This window comes from Salvia miltiorrhiza, chromosome 5 (assembly GCF_028751815.1).
Source record: "Salvia miltiorrhiza cultivar Shanhuang (shh) chromosome 5, IMPLAD_Smil_shh, whole genome shotgun sequence".
In the NCBI taxonomy this organism is placed as follows: domain Eukaryota; kingdom Viridiplantae; phylum Streptophyta; class Magnoliopsida; order Lamiales; family Lamiaceae; genus Salvia; species Salvia miltiorrhiza.
The window spans coordinates 8,732,244-8,750,552 of NC_080391.1; the positions used below are offsets into that span (position 1 = coordinate 8,732,244).

Below are 18,309 nucleotides of genomic sequence, written 5' to 3' on the forward strand. Positions count from 1 at the left end.
CTTCTCGGGAGGATGTTGCTGAGCTTGTGGAGCTTGATACCCCGTCCTTTGATGTGGAGGACGGTAGTTTTGCTGCTGTGGCTGCTGCATCGTTGGTGGTTGCTTCGGCTCGGGATCTCTCCATCGGAAATTGGGATGGTTTCTCCATGGAGCATTGTGATTGTTCGCGTACTGGTCCCGTTTGGGCAAATGGGGCAGTGGCGCGTCACAGCTGTAAAAATTATGGGAAGAATTGGCGTGGGCTTGATACTCTTCCTCACCCCCTGTGCACTGCAAGCTCGTATGGCCAAAGTTTCCACACGCTCCACATGGTTTTTCCGTCGGTTGTCCAGCGCTCGCCACTTTCTCCACCACAGTGCTTAGCATTCTCTCCATCCTTCCCAATCTCTCTTCTAACTTGTCATCCAAATTTGAGGAGCTTGCTTGCGCAGCTTTCTTGAGCATTTGAATGCGTGGCTCATCATATTCCCTCGTAGCTTCCACCAAGTGTTGAATTAATTTTTTTGCTTCACTCACCGTGTTTTGGGAAAACCCTCCTCCACTTGATGAATTCACAAGGTTTTTAGTATCCACGGTCATCCCCTGATAGAAGTACTGCAGCAAATCCCCATCCGAAAACTTATGGTTGGGGCAACTGTCCACCAATCTCCTGAATCGAGTCCAGTACATGCTCAATGACTCGTCGTACTCCTGCTTCACTCCACTAATTTCTTTCTTCAGCGCATTCGTCTTGGTGGGCGGAAAAAAATGTTCCAAGAATAGCTTTTTCATCTCTGCCCACGTAGTGATAGAATTGGGAGGAAGACTCGCGAACCAAGAGTTCGCCTCTGCTGTCATGGTGAAGGGGAATGCCGCCAATCTAAAGTGCTCCTCCGTAATCCCCGTGGGGCGTTTCTGGACTTTGCAAATCTTGATGAATTCGCTCAAAAAATTGTACGGATCTTCTCCCTTCTTGCCATAGTATTTTGGGAGAACATTAAGCAATCCAAGCTTGATCTCAATACCGGTAGCAGCTGCCGGCATCTGAATGGGAGTGGGTGGGTCATCGGCCTCGTGGCTGGAGAGGTCACACAGCTTAGGATCGTTGACAGCCATGTCGTCTTCGGTGCTTTCGTCCGAACTCGACTCAACTTCTTTCTCACAGTCTATTTCTGCCTCCGATTCAGGGTCTGTTTGGGCAAACAGATCCTCGTCAGCAGCGGCAGTATTGGTTTTTGCCTCGACGAACTGTTCCGTGCGATCGGACAAGGTGGGTTGCGAATCCAGTAGCTCCAGTAGCTTCCTCGCCTTCGCCTCCTTCCTTAACTTCTTCGCGGTCTTCTCAATTTCAAAATCGTAGAGGAGGTTCGGCTTGGACGATCTGCTCATAAACAAAGAAAATAAAAAAAAAAAATAGAAACAAGGGAAAAGAATTAGATTAACACCGCTCCCCGGCAACGGCGCCAATTTGGTGGACGTCGTATCCCACCAAAATAATTCCTGCAGAATTATCAAAATATATTAGTATCGTGATAAGCAGGGTCGATCCCACAGAGAGCAGATAAAATCATTCAATTCCCTAAATCTATTAAATTTTGGTGATGCCACCACGCCTTAAAATTTAGAGGAATTAATTAAACTAAAAACGCAGAATTAAATCAAATAAAATAAGCTTGAAGTAAATATATGAAAAAGGGTAATTCGGCTCAAATAAATCCACTCTAATTCAACTCTGATCCTCGACGCAATAATTAATCAATCCCTATCAACCAACCAGTTATAGGATACCGTGAAACGCAACGGACGTACCCCAATTCCTACTTACTGTGTCGATAAACAGCTGGAGACGCCAGACCTGCTTATTTCCCTTATTAAAATATAACCTAGCTGGAGACGCCAGACCTAGATTTAATATTCTAATAGCATTAAGATGAAGGAACCCAGTTTATATCAATTATCCTAGAAACGCTAGTAATAATTAATATACCAATTAATTCCTACTACGAACATGGTAGTTGTATCACTAATTAGTCCAATTCCAACAATTACGGATTGGCAGGAACTAATTGACTGTAATCCAATTAAACCTAAGTTGGCCAGACTTAAATAAAATCAGAATTATCTTGGAACCTAGGAATTAATCGGAATCAATAGGAATCAATTTTAAACCAATTAGGTCTCACAGATAATTAAATTAGAGTTTCATTATTATCGCCGAATTAAAAGAATTAGCTACTCATGCTTAAATTAAAAACAATCAAATAAATAAAAATAAACATGAAGAAATAATCGAACAAGCAATGAAATAAATTGCAAGAATTAAAGTAACCCTTGAACCAATTGGAAGAAAAAGTCGTCTGCCCTCCTTGATCCAATTCAGCCCAGCCGCAATTTCAATTAAAAGAACAAGAATTAAACCTAAAGAAAACTATGGAATCAAAATCAAGAAGGAACGTGTATTCTGAATTGCATGAAAGAACAATTGCATGGAAAAGGTAAAAGTCAACTAAAACTAAATAAATTCTAATGTTGCGGCTGTTATGAAAAGTGAATGTGTATAGAAAAACAAAAGCAAAAACCTAATAAAAGTAAAAGTGCGGCTGAGTTCTAATGCAATTAAAATAAGAGTCCTAATCTACTACTAATTCTACGCGGCTTTGACACCAAAATTAAGGAAATAAATCCTTCTAAGCCGCTTAACCTTAATAATCATGGGCTTCGGCCCTAAACTTAATTAAAATCCAAAATAAAATAACATTAAGAGTTTTGGACTTCATAAAAATATAACAAGTAAATTAAAAGCCCAATCTCTCTTTCTTCCATCTTCACATCAAATATCCATCGACAGCTCGTCTTTCTCCAATTTCTTCCAATAAGAAGCTCCATCTCTACTTTTTCCAATTCCTGTGCCAAAACATAGCAAAACATGTAATATCACATGAAACCACGGCAAAACGCACACTAAATTAGGTAGCTAAAATACACACATCAGTCGACATGTTCGTAGAAAAAAAGTGAAAGCTAAAAGGAAAGAAAAAATCATTGTATCACAACATCTAACTATTCCTGATGAATACATTGTCGAACTTCAAGCGATGATGATCACACGTGAGAAAGAAATGAAAGCAATTAATAGGGATATAAGGATGCAATCGAATTTGTTGGTCTAAAAAATCAATATACTTAATAATTGATGGATAAAAGCAACTTGACTCCTCAAGAAGAATCTCTGATATATCGTCTAATGGCAGACTTATTCTCATGATTATATTAATTATGACGATTGTAATTTTAGGCGTTATTTCATTTTATGTAATTCCTCATTTGTGTGATTTTATTTTATGTAATTTCACTTTATTAGCTATGATAGGCTTATATGTTTGTGTCCTGTTATTTAATTGGTGGTCGTAGAAATAATGTTGAATGCATGTGACCTGCATGATAAAGATAATGATTTTATTCTATGTAATTTCACTTTATTAGCTATGGCAGGTCTATATGCATGTGTCTTGGTTTTTAATTGGTGGTTGTAGAGATAATGTTGAATGCACGTGACATACACGATAAAGATACTGATTGCAGAGATAATGATTATTTATTGCCTTGTATCCACTATCAACACCTCATAATTAGAGAAGAAGCATTCTACTAACTGAACTTCACTTGATCCTCAAACTTCATTTGTCTGACGATGACTTGAACCTCGGTCTAATAATCAGAGAGAAAGCATTTTACTTAGTGAACTTCACTTGATCTTCAAATTTTAGAGTTATTTAATTTGTGGTTGTTTACGAGTGTGGGGTCTTAGGAAATGAAAGGATAATAAGATTGGGTTGACCAAAATGAATAAGAATTTCTTTTAATTTCAAAAGTTCTCTTGAAATTGAATCATTTTCAAAAGTTTCCTTATGATCGAAAGTTAATAAATCAAGAATGGCCCCAAATGTTTCAGTAAGATAATTTTGTAAGTCCTGTAAATTCATTACAACTTACAAGTTTATGTCGGCTCTTACAAATTATTGTTTGATTAAGATTTTGTTTGCGACTTCACTTTGGATATGGCGTTATTGTTATCTACTTAAATTAAATATAAATATTGTGTTACAGAGTGCATTGCAAGTGGAGAGACATGGAGTGGTGTGTGTCGATGCCCAAAATTGAACTCCACGCGCATCTCAATGGCTCAATCAGAGACTCCACGCTGCTGTACGCCCAACTCTCAAATCCCACTGTTTCATTTTTCTCATATTTCTGTTGACTACTACTATTTGGCATGGTTTTTCTTTTCAATCGGAAATTCATAATGTGCAGGGAGCTTGCCAGAGAACTAGGCGAGAAGGGTGCTATAGTTTTCTCAGACGTTGAGCATGTTATTCTGAAAAGTGTGGCGCCTCTTTCCGTTATAATCCTGTTCAGTGTCGTAATACTGTGTTGTTTTTCTTAATTATGAAGTTCTTGAACAAATATATAGTTTCTCGTTTAATTTTCAATCCCAATTGTTGCAAATTGAGATTAGAACCTCCTATTGTGTACTTAAAATTTATTTTTAACTCTTAGGTGCCTTATGGACTTCAATTGTTGCAAGATGAAAATTGAATTTTGAGGTGAGATGTTGACCTAGAAGTGACTTGAACATTGTGTGTGTTTCCAGGTGATCGATCTCTGAATGAAGTATTCAAGTTGTTTGATTTGATTCATATTATTACAACTGACCACAAAACTGTTGCGAGGATAACCAAAGAGGTGAGAGTGCGTAGATTTTTTAGGTGGCTATTCACTTCGTATGTGATAATCATCTTCATGTTGACAGGTTATTGAGGATTTTGCTGCAGACAATGTCATTTACCTGGAATTGAGGACGACTCCAAAGGTATATTGTATATTGCTTGAAGACTACTTCACACATGCCTGAGTAAGATAATCTTGTTAATTTTTATTATGGATGGAGTCTTTGTACTATTGAAATTCATAACTTTGGCAGATCAGCATTTTGTTTTGGCCAATGTTTGATTTTGAATTGATAATTCGGCTGTGCATCATTTATTACACCTTTGAAATGCAGAGGAATGATTCTAAAGGTATGAGCAAGCGCTCGTACATGGAAGCAGTTCTTGAGGGCATAAGATCTGTCAATTCAGTTGAGGTAGATCTTTCTGGTAAACTGAAGACAGATGCTTCTGCACATCCTCATTCGGTGGATGGTTTATGCAATGGAATTGGAAGCAAGAAGATATATGTGAGGCTACTTCTTAGTATTGACCGTCGTGAGACTGCTGAAGCTGCTATGGAAACTGTGAGCAGTCTATATGACCAGACGAAGCTCCAGGTTATAAATTGTTTTGGATCTAGAGACCTTAGTGATTGTTACCTATTTTTGAAGGTGGAACTTGCTGTGGATCTCAAAGATTTTGGAGTAGTGGGAATAGATCTTTCTGGCAACCCTAATGTTGGGCAATGGTAGCTTACACTACTTGTTATCATACATGATGCATGCACACCGACATTCTGTTTGCGTGGAGATGATGAATTTCTGATTCTTCCTTGTGTAGGATGACATTTTTACCAGCGTTAGAGTTTGCTAAAAAGCAAGGACTTCCAATTACCTTACATTGTGGCGAGGTGTATTTGATCTGTTCCTTCTATAATTTCCTTCCTCGTGGTGCCAAAATCGTTGTTATTCTAAGCACTTTTTCTACAACTTAGTGGTTATAGGTGCCCAATTCAGTTGAAATCCGTGCAATGCTAGATTTTCTTCCCGGGAGAATCGGGCATGCTTGTTGCTTTGAAGATGAAGAGTGGAAGCTTTTGCAAAGGCTTGAAATTCCAGTTAAGTTTCATATTTTCTGCAGAATTCTTCTTTCTTTATTTTCTTTTCTTTCTTTCTTCATAATCTTCTTCTTCTGTTTTGGAGACTTGCTGCAGCCTTTTTTGGTTGTGTAAATATGGACATGGTTTTATGCTCATTACAAAAAACCCACTCATTTTTTTGATAATATTCCTAAACTAATTTTTGAAAATGAACATAGATTACCTGGTTATGCTCATTACAAACGAGCATAAGAATTGCTTCTGATAATATTGCTAAAATAGTCTTTGAAAATGAATATAGATCGTCAGCGCCTGTTGCATAATGCATCGTGTGTTTGCTTATTGATGTTCCTGATTGACTGTTCATTCTAACAGGTGGAGATCTGTTTGACATCCAACATTAAAACTGAAACAATTGCTTCTGCAGATGTTCACCACTTTGGTTAGATTCCATAACTCTTTCTAAATGTGGTTTAGAGGTTTTATTGTTTAATTGTAGATGACCTCAAATGTGTTGCAATAATTTCCACGTTGGTGAAAAGAAGAAAAACCATTACATATGCTGTTTGTAAGAGCTTCATGTTTCTTGCAGCTGATCTATATAAATCAAACCATCCTCTAGTTTTGTGCACGGATGATTGCGGGGTCTTCTCTACCAGTCTATCTGCTGAGTATGCCCTTGCCTCATCTGCATTTGGTAGGTCTACTTTTGTTTTTTGGGTATGTGAATGTGATTCTGCTACCCAACAGATGATGTTAATGTATTTCTGTTTTCTTCTCACTTTCTGATATCAAGATCTTGGAGAGAGGGAGATGTTCCAGCTGGCACAAAAAGCCATAGACTTCATTTTTGCAAGTGGGGGAGTGAAGGAAGATTTGAAGACCACATTTGCCTCAGCTCTCACCAAACTCAACTTATAATCTGCTAGTTTCAAACATTCTTTACAAATTTGAACTCCACATCTCTGTTGAAGAAATTAGACGTCCCTTTAAAGTTACCCCCATATTTCAGATTATTAAATTATCCACCACTTTAACTGAAATGATTTCCATCACTAGGGTTAAGGTTCCATCGATTGCACTCTAGAGAGATCATCATTTTGAGCACTACCGAGATACTCTTTCTTCCAACAAAAACAAAGGATATTAGCTTGTAAATTCACAAACTTTTTAGTATTTTTTTTGTATCTATAATTAAAATACATCAATTTTAATTCCCATCATTCCCACTAAGTAATACAGGACGTGTAGAAAGCATCAACTCATTGGACGGCTTACCTAAGGCTAAGAGTAAATTTGAGCTGATGCGTCACCACTAAATTTAAAGACACATGAATTTAAAATAAGAGATGCGCTAAGCGCGCAAACGAAGAAAACAAAAACAAAGGGACGAAGCAAGAAATAATATAGTATCAATTTAGATTTAGCTGGAGCAGATGCATGCGTAATTATGGCATGATTCCAAATATAAAAGAGGAGTGATTGGTGCTGATATAACCCCTTGAGCACAGCATAATCATTCCATCTCTACTGTAATCATAATGCAGATGATGTAGATGCTTCTCTGTCCCACGCTCTGCACTTTAAGGTTTAGAAGTGCATAAATAGTAGATTTGAAGGCAAGAAGATGATGAGAAACGCAGGGAATTGATGATGAGTGGGAGGGTGCCGTTGGAGGTGGGTACGCGCGGAACCATCGGATCACTTCTCAAGAAGGAGATCGACTACTTCAGAAAAGTCGATTTAGAGAAGAGCTCTGAAGAAACGGATAGAGGGCGTAGCTCCTGGCCTAGCTTCAAATTTTCAATGTCGCGCTGGACAAGAAACAAGAGGAGGAGCAATGGGGTCTGCTCCGTCGCTGCTGACACCAATCACATTCCTGCTTTTGGTTATCTAAATCTTAGAGCTCATTCTCAGAGATTTGATCTCTAATTCTTTTCAATTTTCATGTTTGTGATGAAGCAATCCATTGTACAAGCAGCTCTCGTTTTATATGGAATGGCAAATTCACAATTCTGTGGTGCAAAACACACACACATACACACACTCCCTAATATGTTCAAGAAAAACAAAGTGGTGAATGTGAATTATTATTCAAACTCATCCATTTCAGCAGTAGCTTCGTCTGTCCTGATGGCTAAGTAGTCGAGGGCAGTGACGACGTCTGCAATGAGGGGCCGGGTGGTGGCTTCGTCTTGGATGCACATGGCTGCAACAGCAAGAGCCTGATATAGACTCTTCACTGGATAATTCCCTTCCAGCAATGGATCCGCCATCAACGTGAACTTCCTTCTATCCTTGAATAGTGGCCTCGCCTGCACCAAACTCACAACTCCTATTCAACCGAAATCTTCATTGCTATTTGCTAAAATGCATGATTGCTTAATACTTACCCAATCAACTAGATTCTCCTCTTCCGGTGGTTTCCTCCCATCAATAGCTCTTCTTCCTGAAATGATCTCCAGAAACACCACCCCAAAGCTGTAGACGTCGGATTTAGTGGTGAGCTGACCCGTCTTTGCGTACTCTGGCGCACAATAGCCGTACGTCCCCATGACCCTCGTAGACACGTGATCCTGTTCCCCCGTCGGCCCCAACTTAGCAAGCCCGAAATCCGAGAGCTTAGGCCTGAAATTCTCGTCCAGGAGTATGTTGGACGCCTTGAAATCGCGGAATATAATAGGAGGATTCGCTGTATCGTGCAAGTACTCTAGCCCCTGAGCTGCCCCCTTAGCTATCTGCATCCTTGTGTACCAATCCAGAGGCTTCCTATTTGGAGGTAAATCTATCAAAACAATCAAAAAACAAATTAAATATGGTTATCAAAATGGGAGCACTATGAACTAATTTGTGTACCAAGAAGGTGATCTTCTAGAGAGCCATTGTGCATGTAGTCGTAGACGAGTATCCTCTGTCGGCCGTCAGCGCAGTAACCAATCAAGTTGACGAGGTTGGGGTGGTGAACGAGGCTCAATGTCAGAACCTCAGCCAGGAACTCGCGGTTTCCTTGAACGCCATTCCTGTCTAGCTGCTTCACTGCCACAATCTGCATTTTTTTTTCAATTACTGAGTTTATTTCATGCGACAGCCATGCCATGTAAATGTAGTATATATATTATGATTACTTGATTAGTTTTGGTGAGGTATCCCTTGTAGACTCTCCCAAATCCTCCTTCTCCGACCAGCAGCTCCGAGTTGAAATTCTCCGTCGCGCTTGCCAGCTCCCGGAAGGTGAACACCTCTGCCGGAACCCGAGCACTTCCATTTTTCAGTGCCTCTTCTGCTAAAATCCTTTGCTTTATTGCACCTGCATCATATCATATATCCAAGATATATAAGAAAGAGAAGAAAAACTTTACAATGTTGTTGTTGTGGATTCTAACCGGAATTCAACGACACACTTCTAGGAACCGTGGAGAACGCATCTGCATCATCATAAACCCAAGTTTTCGAGTTTTTAAGAGATTTTTTCTTGATTGCATCACTCTTGGTGATCCTGCAACAAGAAAGAATGCTCATCTCCCTCCCTCTGCTAATACTCCAAAATCATCAAAGATAGTTACTCTCCACTTATATATATTCTCATATATAGTCATTAAAGAATATGTGTACAGATTGGCCCTTATAAAGATACAGTTGGAAATTCAAAACTTAATTAATTAGTTAGAGATTGAATGAGGATGTCTTGGGAAGACGACGAAAAATGGAGCAATAAATCATGGGAACAACTACTTTTCAGGCCACCTTAATGACATCATACCACGTCCGACTCTGGGATATTTGAAGGTCGCATCCAACTTGTTGTTTTGGAAGGAGAAAATTGTGAGTGTGCTTGTCAAAGTTAAAAGGATGTTTTTATGAAAGTTTAATGTTGTTGCATACCACAACTAATTGTAATTGGTGACAGCTAAAATCATGGTCAGATTGTGTACTTGAAGTAATTAAATAGAGGCGATGACTTGTTGAATCCTCAACCGGTTGTTGCAAAGGTGTGAATGACCCCTACTCTACTCTCTATTCCATCAATTTAATGATAATTTATTGCTATTTTTATTGGTAATTGCTTTTTGTTAAATTAGGTGAACCAGGAGGGGAGGGCAGCTGTTTGCTTTTAAATCTCGAATCTCGATTACCATACCACTTCTTCAATTCGGATTATATGTATACTGCGATTTTTTTTCATCCAACTAAATCACTAGTTTTGCAGTTATAAATTAATACTGCTGTATAGGATAAAATATGAAAGTAAATAAATGGTGATGATAAACATCTTCTAACTAAATATAACTAAAAGTTCGAGTTTGATATTAAGTAATTTCTAGGCGCTCTCTGGAATAGAATTCTATTCCCAAACTAGTTTTGAATATCGAAAAGTAATTTAAAAATTATATTCATAAAATAACTATTTTCTTCATAGAACTCGCAAAAGAACTTGCTATGCCTTCTTTTTTTTTTTTTGAGGAAACTTGCTATGCCTTTCACACGAATTGTTTTGCTAAAACTTCACTTATTCAAGGAGATGCTCTTTAAAAGTAATCAACAAGAATTGAATATATACATTTTCAAAGTCTTTTAATTTACTTTTGCAGCTTAAAAAGAGATATTGGCCAGTAAGGGAATTGTTATTACTATCAAATATATTTATTTTCGCACATACTTCTTTGTATATATATAAAATAGTGTTTTTTAATAATGAACTAGTATACCCATCCGTGCGATGCACGGACGTGACATTTAAAAATGTAATTGTAAGATGTGATGATATTATAACTATCAAATAGCTTAAATATATTATAAGTTATAATAAAATAAATACAACATAAAGTTATATTTAACTTTTTCAAAAAAGTCATATTTACATGTGTTGTATCTATATATTCTATATTTATGTGATTTCAAATTTATCGATTCTACCATAAATATGTACTCTAAAGGTTTTTATTTGTAAGTTCTATTTAAATTATCTAAATAAATTATTGATATTGTATAATTTATTTGAGCGATGTTTTTAATTTTTATTATCTTCAAAAGTTTATCTTTTAATCGTCAACTTGTTTAATGAAAGTTTTTTTTTTTTACTTTCAGTTATAGAAGAAACATATCGTACGTATTGGAGAGAAGAAGTAAAAATGAGTAGTTTCTATATATTACAAAAAGAATGGACATCTTTCTATTACAAATTAAAAATTAAAATGAGCCATTGTCATTACTAACACAAAATTAAACATAGACATTTGTTTCATCTTATAGCACAAACTAATTATCTAATAACAATATAAAACTAATATTTAAAAATTCCTAACTTTTTATATATTTGCGGCTTTGCGCGCTTATTCTTCTTCTTCTTCTCCTCATAGTTATACATCTTCTAATCTAATTCTTATATTTGAAGGCTTTTATTTTACAACTTAAAAAAAAAAAAAAAAAAAGCTGAATGTGTTGGTGAACATTTCGTTAGCTAGAAAAATGAATCCAAACGTGTAATGCGATTTGTAACACTATTGAACAATAGGTTTAAAAAATTTTAGTTTATCTCCAACTCCAACCAACCTTTACACCAAACTCAAACCTCAAAAAACATTTTTTATAGATTTTTTTTTCATTTACTTTTTCTTTTTTTTAATCCTATCTATATATTTTATTTTCTCAAATTATACGTTAACCCACAAATTTTTTTATCATTAATTTCATATAAATTATATTTTATATCATGTAACTTTTATATTATTAATGTCATTCTAATCATATAGTATTTGTTAAATTTTCTAATGTAATCTATATATTATATGAAAACGCAGTTTTAATAGCAAATTTTTTGGCGCCAAATTCCTCTCTCCTTCATTTTCTTTTCTATTTTTAAGTCTTTTCTAAATATCGTTAAATTTGATTAATAAAAAATATTCAATATGTATCTTAAACTAAATATCATGATAAGATCTTTAATTTGATATAAAAATCATAATAAATAAATTTAAAATGAAAAGGTTATGATAATTTAATAAAAAAAACTTTTTTTTTCATTTTTCATATTTTCTCTATCTCACATGAGTCATGACCAACCACGTTTTTTTTCCTTTTCTCTCTATTTTTTTTATCACATTTTTTTTTCCTTTTATCTTCAGATATTCGATGTTTCCAACATTTCAAGATTTGCGGTTCAGATTCTGAGCTACGTCTCTGGATCACATCATCATCATCATATCAGATTCATACAAATACTTTCAATACACAGACGTTTCAAACTACTAAATAAAAATAAGTTAAACTTTATTCCAAATACTAGAAAAAGGAGCTAATCCGATTTATGCATAATTTAGGCTATGAGTTGAATATATGAGTTGATCGCTAAATTATTGCAACCAATAAAACATGCAGACAATGAACTTGTAACTTTATTAACCAAATGTTGAAAGGATGTGCATATTTCATACTCATCTACCATTAATTTCATGATACTAAAAGTAAAGCTAATCTGAATGCAAATGGATGGAAGAATTAGAGTCAATGTAATTTAAGCGAGCTAATATTTTATTATTGTATTATTAGTAGATTAATTATGAGCCCACTCTTCATTTTTAATATAGGCCACGAATTAGCCACAAACCCTTCGCTTTTTCTTCACTGCACAAATTGAAACCTTCTCTCTCAGACTCTCGCACGGCACAAATCGCTGGCACTGCTCTCTCTCGACTCGCCGTACACACCATCATCTCCCTCGCCAACAGAAACCCTCATTCACCAATTCCGGCGACATCCGCCATTTAAAGTCGCGCTCCACTGCTCTGCTCTGTTTCTCCCCACTGATTTCGCCACCTTGCTCTCCTTTCCGTTTTCAAGTAGATTCAAAAAAAGGTATTTCGACATTGATTGAGTGAATTTGTTGGTTTCATTACTGAAATCCTTGTTTATGACTAAAATTGTTGCTCAAATTACATCTGAAATTTTGAAATTGTTGTAGAAATCATGTATATTTAGATAATGCCTGAAATTTTGGAGAAAAAAACTGTCAAATTTTTTACCGATATTAATGAGTTTTCTATGATATATAGATATAGATATATAGATAATATTTTTATATAAAATAAAAAAATCATCATCTTCCTTGACTAATTTAATTTGATTCTTTTATTTTTCACACAATTTAAAAGAATCGCAAGTGATAACCGGAAATGCGACTTTCCTATATTACAGAACAAGCAGCGAACGAGTCAAACACGTGCAACAGCCTGGCCTTCGCACGTGTCATTCGAAATTACCTGTCTCCTCTCCTGTGTCTCCAAAACCCTGTCGCAAACCCTCCGAGCAATGTCAAAAAGATTCGTTAATGGCCATCTTCAGATCACTCAAAGCCCTAATTTCTCAATCTTCGAGGAAACTATCCAATCCCGATCCTTCTAGAACGTTCTTCTCCCTCTCTCTCGCCTCCGCTTCCCCAATTTCATCTCCATATTCGTTGCCCACTAACGGTTACATCCGCCGCCACTTTCTGTTTCGGTCGAGGTTACTCTTTCCGGTGAGGGGGCCTCTCTTCCTCTTCAATCCTCCGTGGAAGCTCTCCCAGTCCTCCACCCCTCTCCTCTTACAATCCGACATCGTCCTCAATTTCTTGAAACTACGTGCAATAAATTTACTTCATCAACCGGCATTTAGGTACAATCTTGGGCATAATTCTCCGAGGCTATTTAATGAGAACCTTAACGAGGAATTTAGAAAAGTTGCAGAGGTTGGAGCTAGTAGTGGCGACGACGCGATCAGAGACAGTTACTTGAATCTCCCTAATTTTATTTCCTTTAGTCGGATGCTTTCCGGTCCATTGCTTGGATGGTGAGGTCTTAATTTAATTGATTCATTTTTTATGTTTTATAGTTGCTGGTAATTTGCAGTGGATGGAAGTGATTTGGTGTTATATTTGTAAAGAGAATGAGATTATCATGGATGGTTACGGTCGTTGCTAATGTAAATATGGGATGTCTCAAGACCTAGAACAATTGTTGTTGTCTGAGTGAAGCGAATACCAGTTGATGATCATTTTTTTTACTTGGCTTAGATAGCAAAGTGATGATACTGTTATGTCTTGTCTAGTTAAGGTCTAAGTTATTTATTATTCATGTTTTATCCACACTCCTTTTGCACTTGTTATTCTCAATATGTAGTTCAACATATAATGTCATTGGTTGGCAGCTGGGTCTTTGGAGGGCGGGGATGAGGGGAGAATGTAAATTTGCTCTATAAAGATGGTCTTCAATCTTCATGTGAAGCTTCCAACATGGTATATGTTATCCAAAATTAGAATGAAGGATCAATGATCCTATGATTCATGCTTGTAAAGTTACCGAAAACTTGTGATGCATGATTTATGGTTGCTCTTTGCTGGAAACCACTTTTAAGTTATCTGGGTGGACATATGAATGTATGGTGTTTGGTTTCTCAGCTTATTTTCTAGGGAAAGCTTGAAAAATAGGTTTTAGTGTAACGTGATGTTAGTATCAGCATGTCATGCCATCCGACTGATTGGTATATTCGTTTGCAGGATGATTGTACATGATATGTATTCCTATGCATTTGTTGGGCTTGCTGTTTCTGGAGCAACTGATTGGGTATGATGCTATTCTTCTTTGGGTATAATTAATTTTGAAATGAAAGTGAGGAAATTCTTGATTAGCATTATGAGTCATGACTAAGGATTCGCCTAATATCTCTATTTTATTTTCAGTTAGATGGCTATGTGGCTAGAAAAATGAGAATCAATTCTGTTGTTGGGTCCTACCTTGATCCTCTTGCGGACAAGGTAAGTTTCTACTCTTTTTGTAATGGTAAATGCAAATCTTCGATAACCCTCAAGATCTATATCAACTGTTTCATATTGATTATGAGAAAAATTTATTAGTGACTTATATTTATTTACTGTTGACTGCTACATAAATATTGTAGGTTTTAATTGTATCTGTTGCTCTGGCAATGGTGGATAAAGGACTTTTACATCGTAAGTACATGATTTTTAGGGGGGTTTTTTTGGTTATTGGATACTTGATATTTGTGCTTGTTCATATGTATAAGGCCTAATAGCCACACACACACACACACACACACACACACACACACACACACACAAAAGTTCAAATCTTGCATAATATTGTGGAGAATTAGCCAATTCTGTTTTGAAATTGTGATTTGGTCATACTTTTGTCAATTGAGTAAAATCATAGCCAAATTATTATCTTGGTTGATAATGGATGATATGGAAAACATGTGCAATTGAATTCATTTACACATCACAAAAAACTTGCCCTGGCGTGGATCATACTCTCCATTGTTTGGAGGTTTCATCTTTCTCTGATTTGGTCACCCCCACTCAATTTTTTTTTTCTAATTCTATTGCAATGAAGACTGCCAACTTGTGATGATAATGGATGCATGGAATTTTTCCTTTAAATACTGATTTTATTCCCATTTCTACTTTCCCATAAATTGTCCTCAAAAGATGACTTGATGGACTTGTTGATTCTTGCTTTTTCATTATTCTTCTAGTGAAGCTAGATTGTCTTATTTACAGATTTTATGTAAAGTACTTTTGTGTTTATCTTTTATATATATAAATATAAAACTAGTAATAATACCCTTGACGAATAGATTTTTGTTGATGTGTAATAGGGTTAAATCTGCACGTTTGTCGTTTCATTTAGTTCTAACAAAATAAGAGCTTAGACTTTTATTTTACTCAATTGACAGGAGTATGACTAAATTAACAATTTTAAGAAAATGTATAATATTTGAAAAGCTATGAAAGGCTCATCTATTTTGGCTTCAGGCCTATGTATAACATGGTTACATGGAAGCATATTGTAACTGTAAATGTTTGCAAGCTACCTATACATGCGCATAAAGACACAGTGGTTATTGGCATGTGTATAGCATATTCTGTAGAGAAGAATGGTACAACTAAATGAAGTTCCTGCTTACTGGGCTGGTTTCACATTTTTCTTTATTCATGCCCTCAAATAAACTTTTTGCTTGTATGACTTGGTGTTTTTGCTAGATGATGACAAAATGCTGGATGTTGTGGCTTGATTTATTGGGGATTAGAAAAAACAGAAGGGAAATAGTTGGATTAGTCATTAACTGAATTTTTAATTGATTATATGTTATTCTGACATGGTATTCTAAGATCTTGTGTGTTAATGATGATCGGGCTTTGTATTTGTTCTCTTGCAAACTGGATTGCATGGGTAGTTTAATAAATTATTGTACTTGAACCTAGTTCCTAAAAATGAAGTATGTTTTACATGTAGCTGGATTGGTCGGACTTGTTGTGTTGCGCGATATTGCTCTTGTCACTGGTGCGGCCTATATAAGAGCTAGCAGTTTGAATTGGAAGGTGAAGGGCTATTATCAGCTATGATATCCTATTGGTTGTTATCTATGTCATGCTAACATTTCTCGGTCTAATTCCTTATTAGTGGGATGGTTGGCGTGACTTCGTCAACCTTGATGGGGCTCATGCCCAAAAGGTCAAGCCCCTTTTCATCAGCAAGGTATGTAATCACTATACAGCTTATGAATGTCGTACGTCAAATGTCAAATTAAAAGGTCAAATGTTGATCCTGCATGGACAAGGGTGTTTATCTTGCTGGAATGATGATGTAGCACTAGTACCAACAGTCTTTGAGTCGTGCTGGATTTGCTTAGTGTTAAGCTGCAATATAATTTATATCAGTAATAACTTGACTCAATTATAAATATCTTCCGTGAGTAGGTTAACACAGTTCTGCAGCTGGTTCTAGTTGCAGCAGCTCTACTTCAACCTGGATTTGGAAGTGAAGAAACTCAACTTTATATCCAATATTTGAGGTTATTTTTTAACTCTCGTCAGCTATGTTTAGACCTGTTTTCGTGGGCGTGAAAATTCACATTGTTATTTTGAATGTGGTCAGCTGGTTGGTAGCTTCTACAACAGTTGCTTCAAGTGCAGCGTATGGGGTACAACACTGGAGAAACGGGGCAAAACGGATAAAGCTCCGATCGTGAAAGCAGAAGCATGTATTCTAGGAATGCTTTCTTCTTGTTAGAGATTACATTTTTTGTTGTTTCGCTCCAAGAAATGAATAAAATGTCTCGGAGATAGTTGTGCTGGCGCACCATCTTTTTCTTGTATAACCTCACAATGCAATGTAATGCAAAGTTATGTTCAATTAGTTAAATCTGATTTCTGTCGCAATACTAAAATGAAGGATGGAACAAAATATTATCCGAATATGGTAAGTAGAAAGCAAAACTAGGTGGAACGAAGTCCATAGAAGACATCAATCATCTGTTGGCTTTGGCAATTCCATTTCAATTTGATCCCAAACTTGGGCTTTTCTGCGGAATCTGTTTTTGAGAAGTTCAATAATTCGGCGGGCTTCATGAAGCTTGTTTATGGAGGCCAGCCCTCGCACAAGCATGCTCATGGTTGTAACGTTGGGGAACCAACCGTTGGCAATAGAGTCGTTACAGATGCTCAACGCGCCCTCGAAATCTTTTCCCTGACACAGATAATACACCAACGTGAAAAGACACTCAGCTTCCGCCTTCAAATCCTTACCCACCATCTCAGCGTACAAACTCTTGGCCGCGTCGAGCTTGTGTTGGCGGCAGAAGCCGTAGATGAGATGGCCGTAAGTACGGCAATTCGGTTTCATACCATTGGACAGAATTCCATCAAGCAAGGCCTTGGCCTCGGCCAACCTCCCGAGCTTGCACAAGCTCTGAATCCTGACGTTGTAGATGCCTATCCCGGGAGACATATCGTAGCGCTTCATCAAATGCAGCATCTTCCCCACGTCGTCCAAGTGCTCCTCGCTGTATAGCCCCTCGATCACGCTCGCGAATGTTTGCTTGCTCGGTTTTATGCCCTTCCTCTCCATCTCCGCCAGTATAGAGTGCGATTCCATCGCCCCGCCGGAGCTGCATATCCCCTTCAAAAGGGTGTTGTACGTTTCCAGGTTGGGCTCCAGCCCGTACTTTCTCGGGAACTCCCAGATGATCCGCCTCATCTGCCCGTATTCGCGGCCGAGGAGGCACGAGAAGAGCAGTGAGTTGAGAGTTTTCACGCTTCTCTCGATCCCTATCTCGGGCATTTTGTCGAACAGGTTGAGGGCGTCGCTGATGAGGCCGGCCTGGCCGTATAGAATGATGCAGTGCGCGGCGTAACGCTCGGAGCGATTGCCGGGTTGGTTCATGGACTCTTGGATGAAGGCGCGGATGCCGTCATGGTGGTTGAGTTCCTTGAGTTTGGAGATGGCTTTGGAGAATACGATGCGGTCGAGGTGCGACTCCGGCGTCAGGGCGACGGACCGGCAGAGGTCGAGGATGCGTTCAGGGTTTTCCTCGAATCGGAGGGCCGCGAGGGCGGCGCGCGTTTGCTCTTTGCCGCAGCCGCGTAGGGTGTTGGTGTCTGAGCTGGAGAATAGGCGGCGGTGTTGGAGCGTCAGTGATTGGAATCTGCGACGCAGTGCCATCGGGATTTGGGATTTAGGTTTCGGG

At 37.5% G+C, this 18,309-nt stretch overlaps 4 protein-coding genes across 9 annotated transcripts; 2 read left to right on the forward strand and 2 right to left on the reverse strand.

Moving 5' to 3' along the window:
• The first annotated feature begins 3,617 nt into the window (after positions 1-3,617).
• Positions 3,618-6,830, forward strand: LOC130985754 (N6-mAMP deaminase). 6 transcript variants are annotated; one of them, XM_057908866.1, is made up of 12 exons: positions 3,618-3,930; positions 4,087-4,185; positions 4,291-4,361; positions 4,631-4,722; positions 4,790-4,849; positions 5,042-5,272; positions 5,360-5,436; positions 5,529-5,598; positions 5,692-5,805; positions 6,163-6,229; positions 6,380-6,484; positions 6,584-6,830. In XM_057908866.1, the coding sequence occupies exons 1-12, from the start codon at positions 3,923-3,925 to the stop codon at positions 6,706-6,708; spliced, it is 1,119 nt and encodes a 372-aa protein (XP_057764849.1). In that variant the 5' UTR covers positions 3,618-3,922; the 3' UTR covers positions 6,709-6,830. The 6 variants fall into 6 exon arrangements, with proteins under 6 accessions (XP_057764849.1, XP_057764847.1, XP_057764848.1 ...); XM_057908870.1 differs by having other exon boundaries at positions 3,908-3,943; XM_057908864.1 differs by having other exon boundaries at positions 5,042-5,436.
• Positions 6,831-7,707: 877 nt separating this feature from the next.
• Positions 7,708-9,615, reverse strand: LOC130985756 (probable serine/threonine-protein kinase PBL23). Its single transcript, XM_057908872.1, has 5 exons — positions 9,171-9,615; positions 8,913-9,094; positions 8,644-8,833; positions 8,181-8,572; positions 7,708-8,102 (listed from the first exon to the last, which is right to left on the reverse strand). The coding sequence occupies exons 1-5, from the start codon at positions 9,304-9,306 to the stop codon at positions 7,878-7,880; spliced, it is 1,125 nt and encodes a 374-aa protein (XP_057764855.1). The 5' UTR covers positions 9,307-9,615; the 3' UTR covers positions 7,708-7,877.
• Positions 9,616-12,423: 2,808 nt separating this feature from the next.
• Positions 12,424-17,010, forward strand: LOC130985764 (cardiolipin synthase (CMP-forming), mitochondrial). Its single transcript, XM_057908883.1, has 9 exons — positions 12,424-12,639; positions 12,979-13,611; positions 14,318-14,384; positions 14,501-14,575; positions 14,719-14,770; positions 16,077-16,162; positions 16,245-16,319; positions 16,541-16,635; positions 16,719-17,010. Exons 2-9 carry the CDS (start codon positions 13,112-13,114, stop codon positions 16,810-16,812), a joined length of 1,044 nt encoding a protein of 347 aa, XP_057764866.1. The 5' UTR covers positions 12,424-12,639; positions 12,979-13,111; the 3' UTR covers positions 16,813-17,010.
• Positions 16,957-18,284, reverse strand: LOC130985755 (pentatricopeptide repeat-containing protein At1g61870, mitochondrial-like). Its single transcript, XM_057908871.1, has one exon. It carries the CDS (start codon positions 18,282-18,284, stop codon positions 17,088-17,090), a length of 1,197 nt encoding a protein of 398 aa, XP_057764854.1. The 3' UTR covers positions 16,957-17,087.
• Between the last annotated feature and the right edge of the window lie 25 nt (positions 18,285-18,309).

Coding starts and splice junctions, on each gene's coding strand:
- LOC130985754 (XM_057908864.1), top strand. Junction 5,806..6,162: donor TGCAAAGGCTTGAAATTCCA/GTTAAGTTTCAT, acceptor TCATTCTAACAG/GTGGAGATCTGTTTGACATC. Junction 6,485..6,583: donor CCTTGCCTCATCTGCATTTG/GTAGGTCTACTT, acceptor TCTGATATCAAG/ATCTTGGAGAGAGGGAGATG.
- LOC130985756 (XM_057908872.1), bottom strand. CDS start 9,306: ATGAGCATTCTTTCTTGTTGCAGGATCACCAAGAGTGATGCAATCAAG. Junction 9,095..9,170: donor AAGTGTGTCGTTGAATTCCG/GTTAGAATCCAC, acceptor GATATGATGCAG/GTGCAATAAAGCAAAGGATT. Junction 8,834..8,912: donor ACCTCACCAAAACTAATCAA/GTAATCATAATA, acceptor AAAAAAATGCAG/ATTGTGGCAGTGAAGCAGCT.
- LOC130985764 (XM_057908883.1), top strand. CDS start 13,112: ATGGCCATCTTCAGATCACTCAAAGCCCTAATTTCTCAATCTTCGAGG. Junction 13,612..14,317: donor TCCGGTCCATTGCTTGGATG/GTGAGGTCTTAA, acceptor ATTCGTTTGCAG/GATGATTGTACATGATATGT. Junction 16,320..16,540: donor AGCCCCTTTTCATCAGCAAG/GTATGTAATCAC, acceptor TTCCGTGAGTAG/GTTAACACAGTTCTGCAGCT.
- LOC130985755 (XM_057908871.1), bottom strand. CDS start 18,284: ATGGCACTGCGTCGCAGATTCCAATCACTGACGCTCCAACACCGCCGC.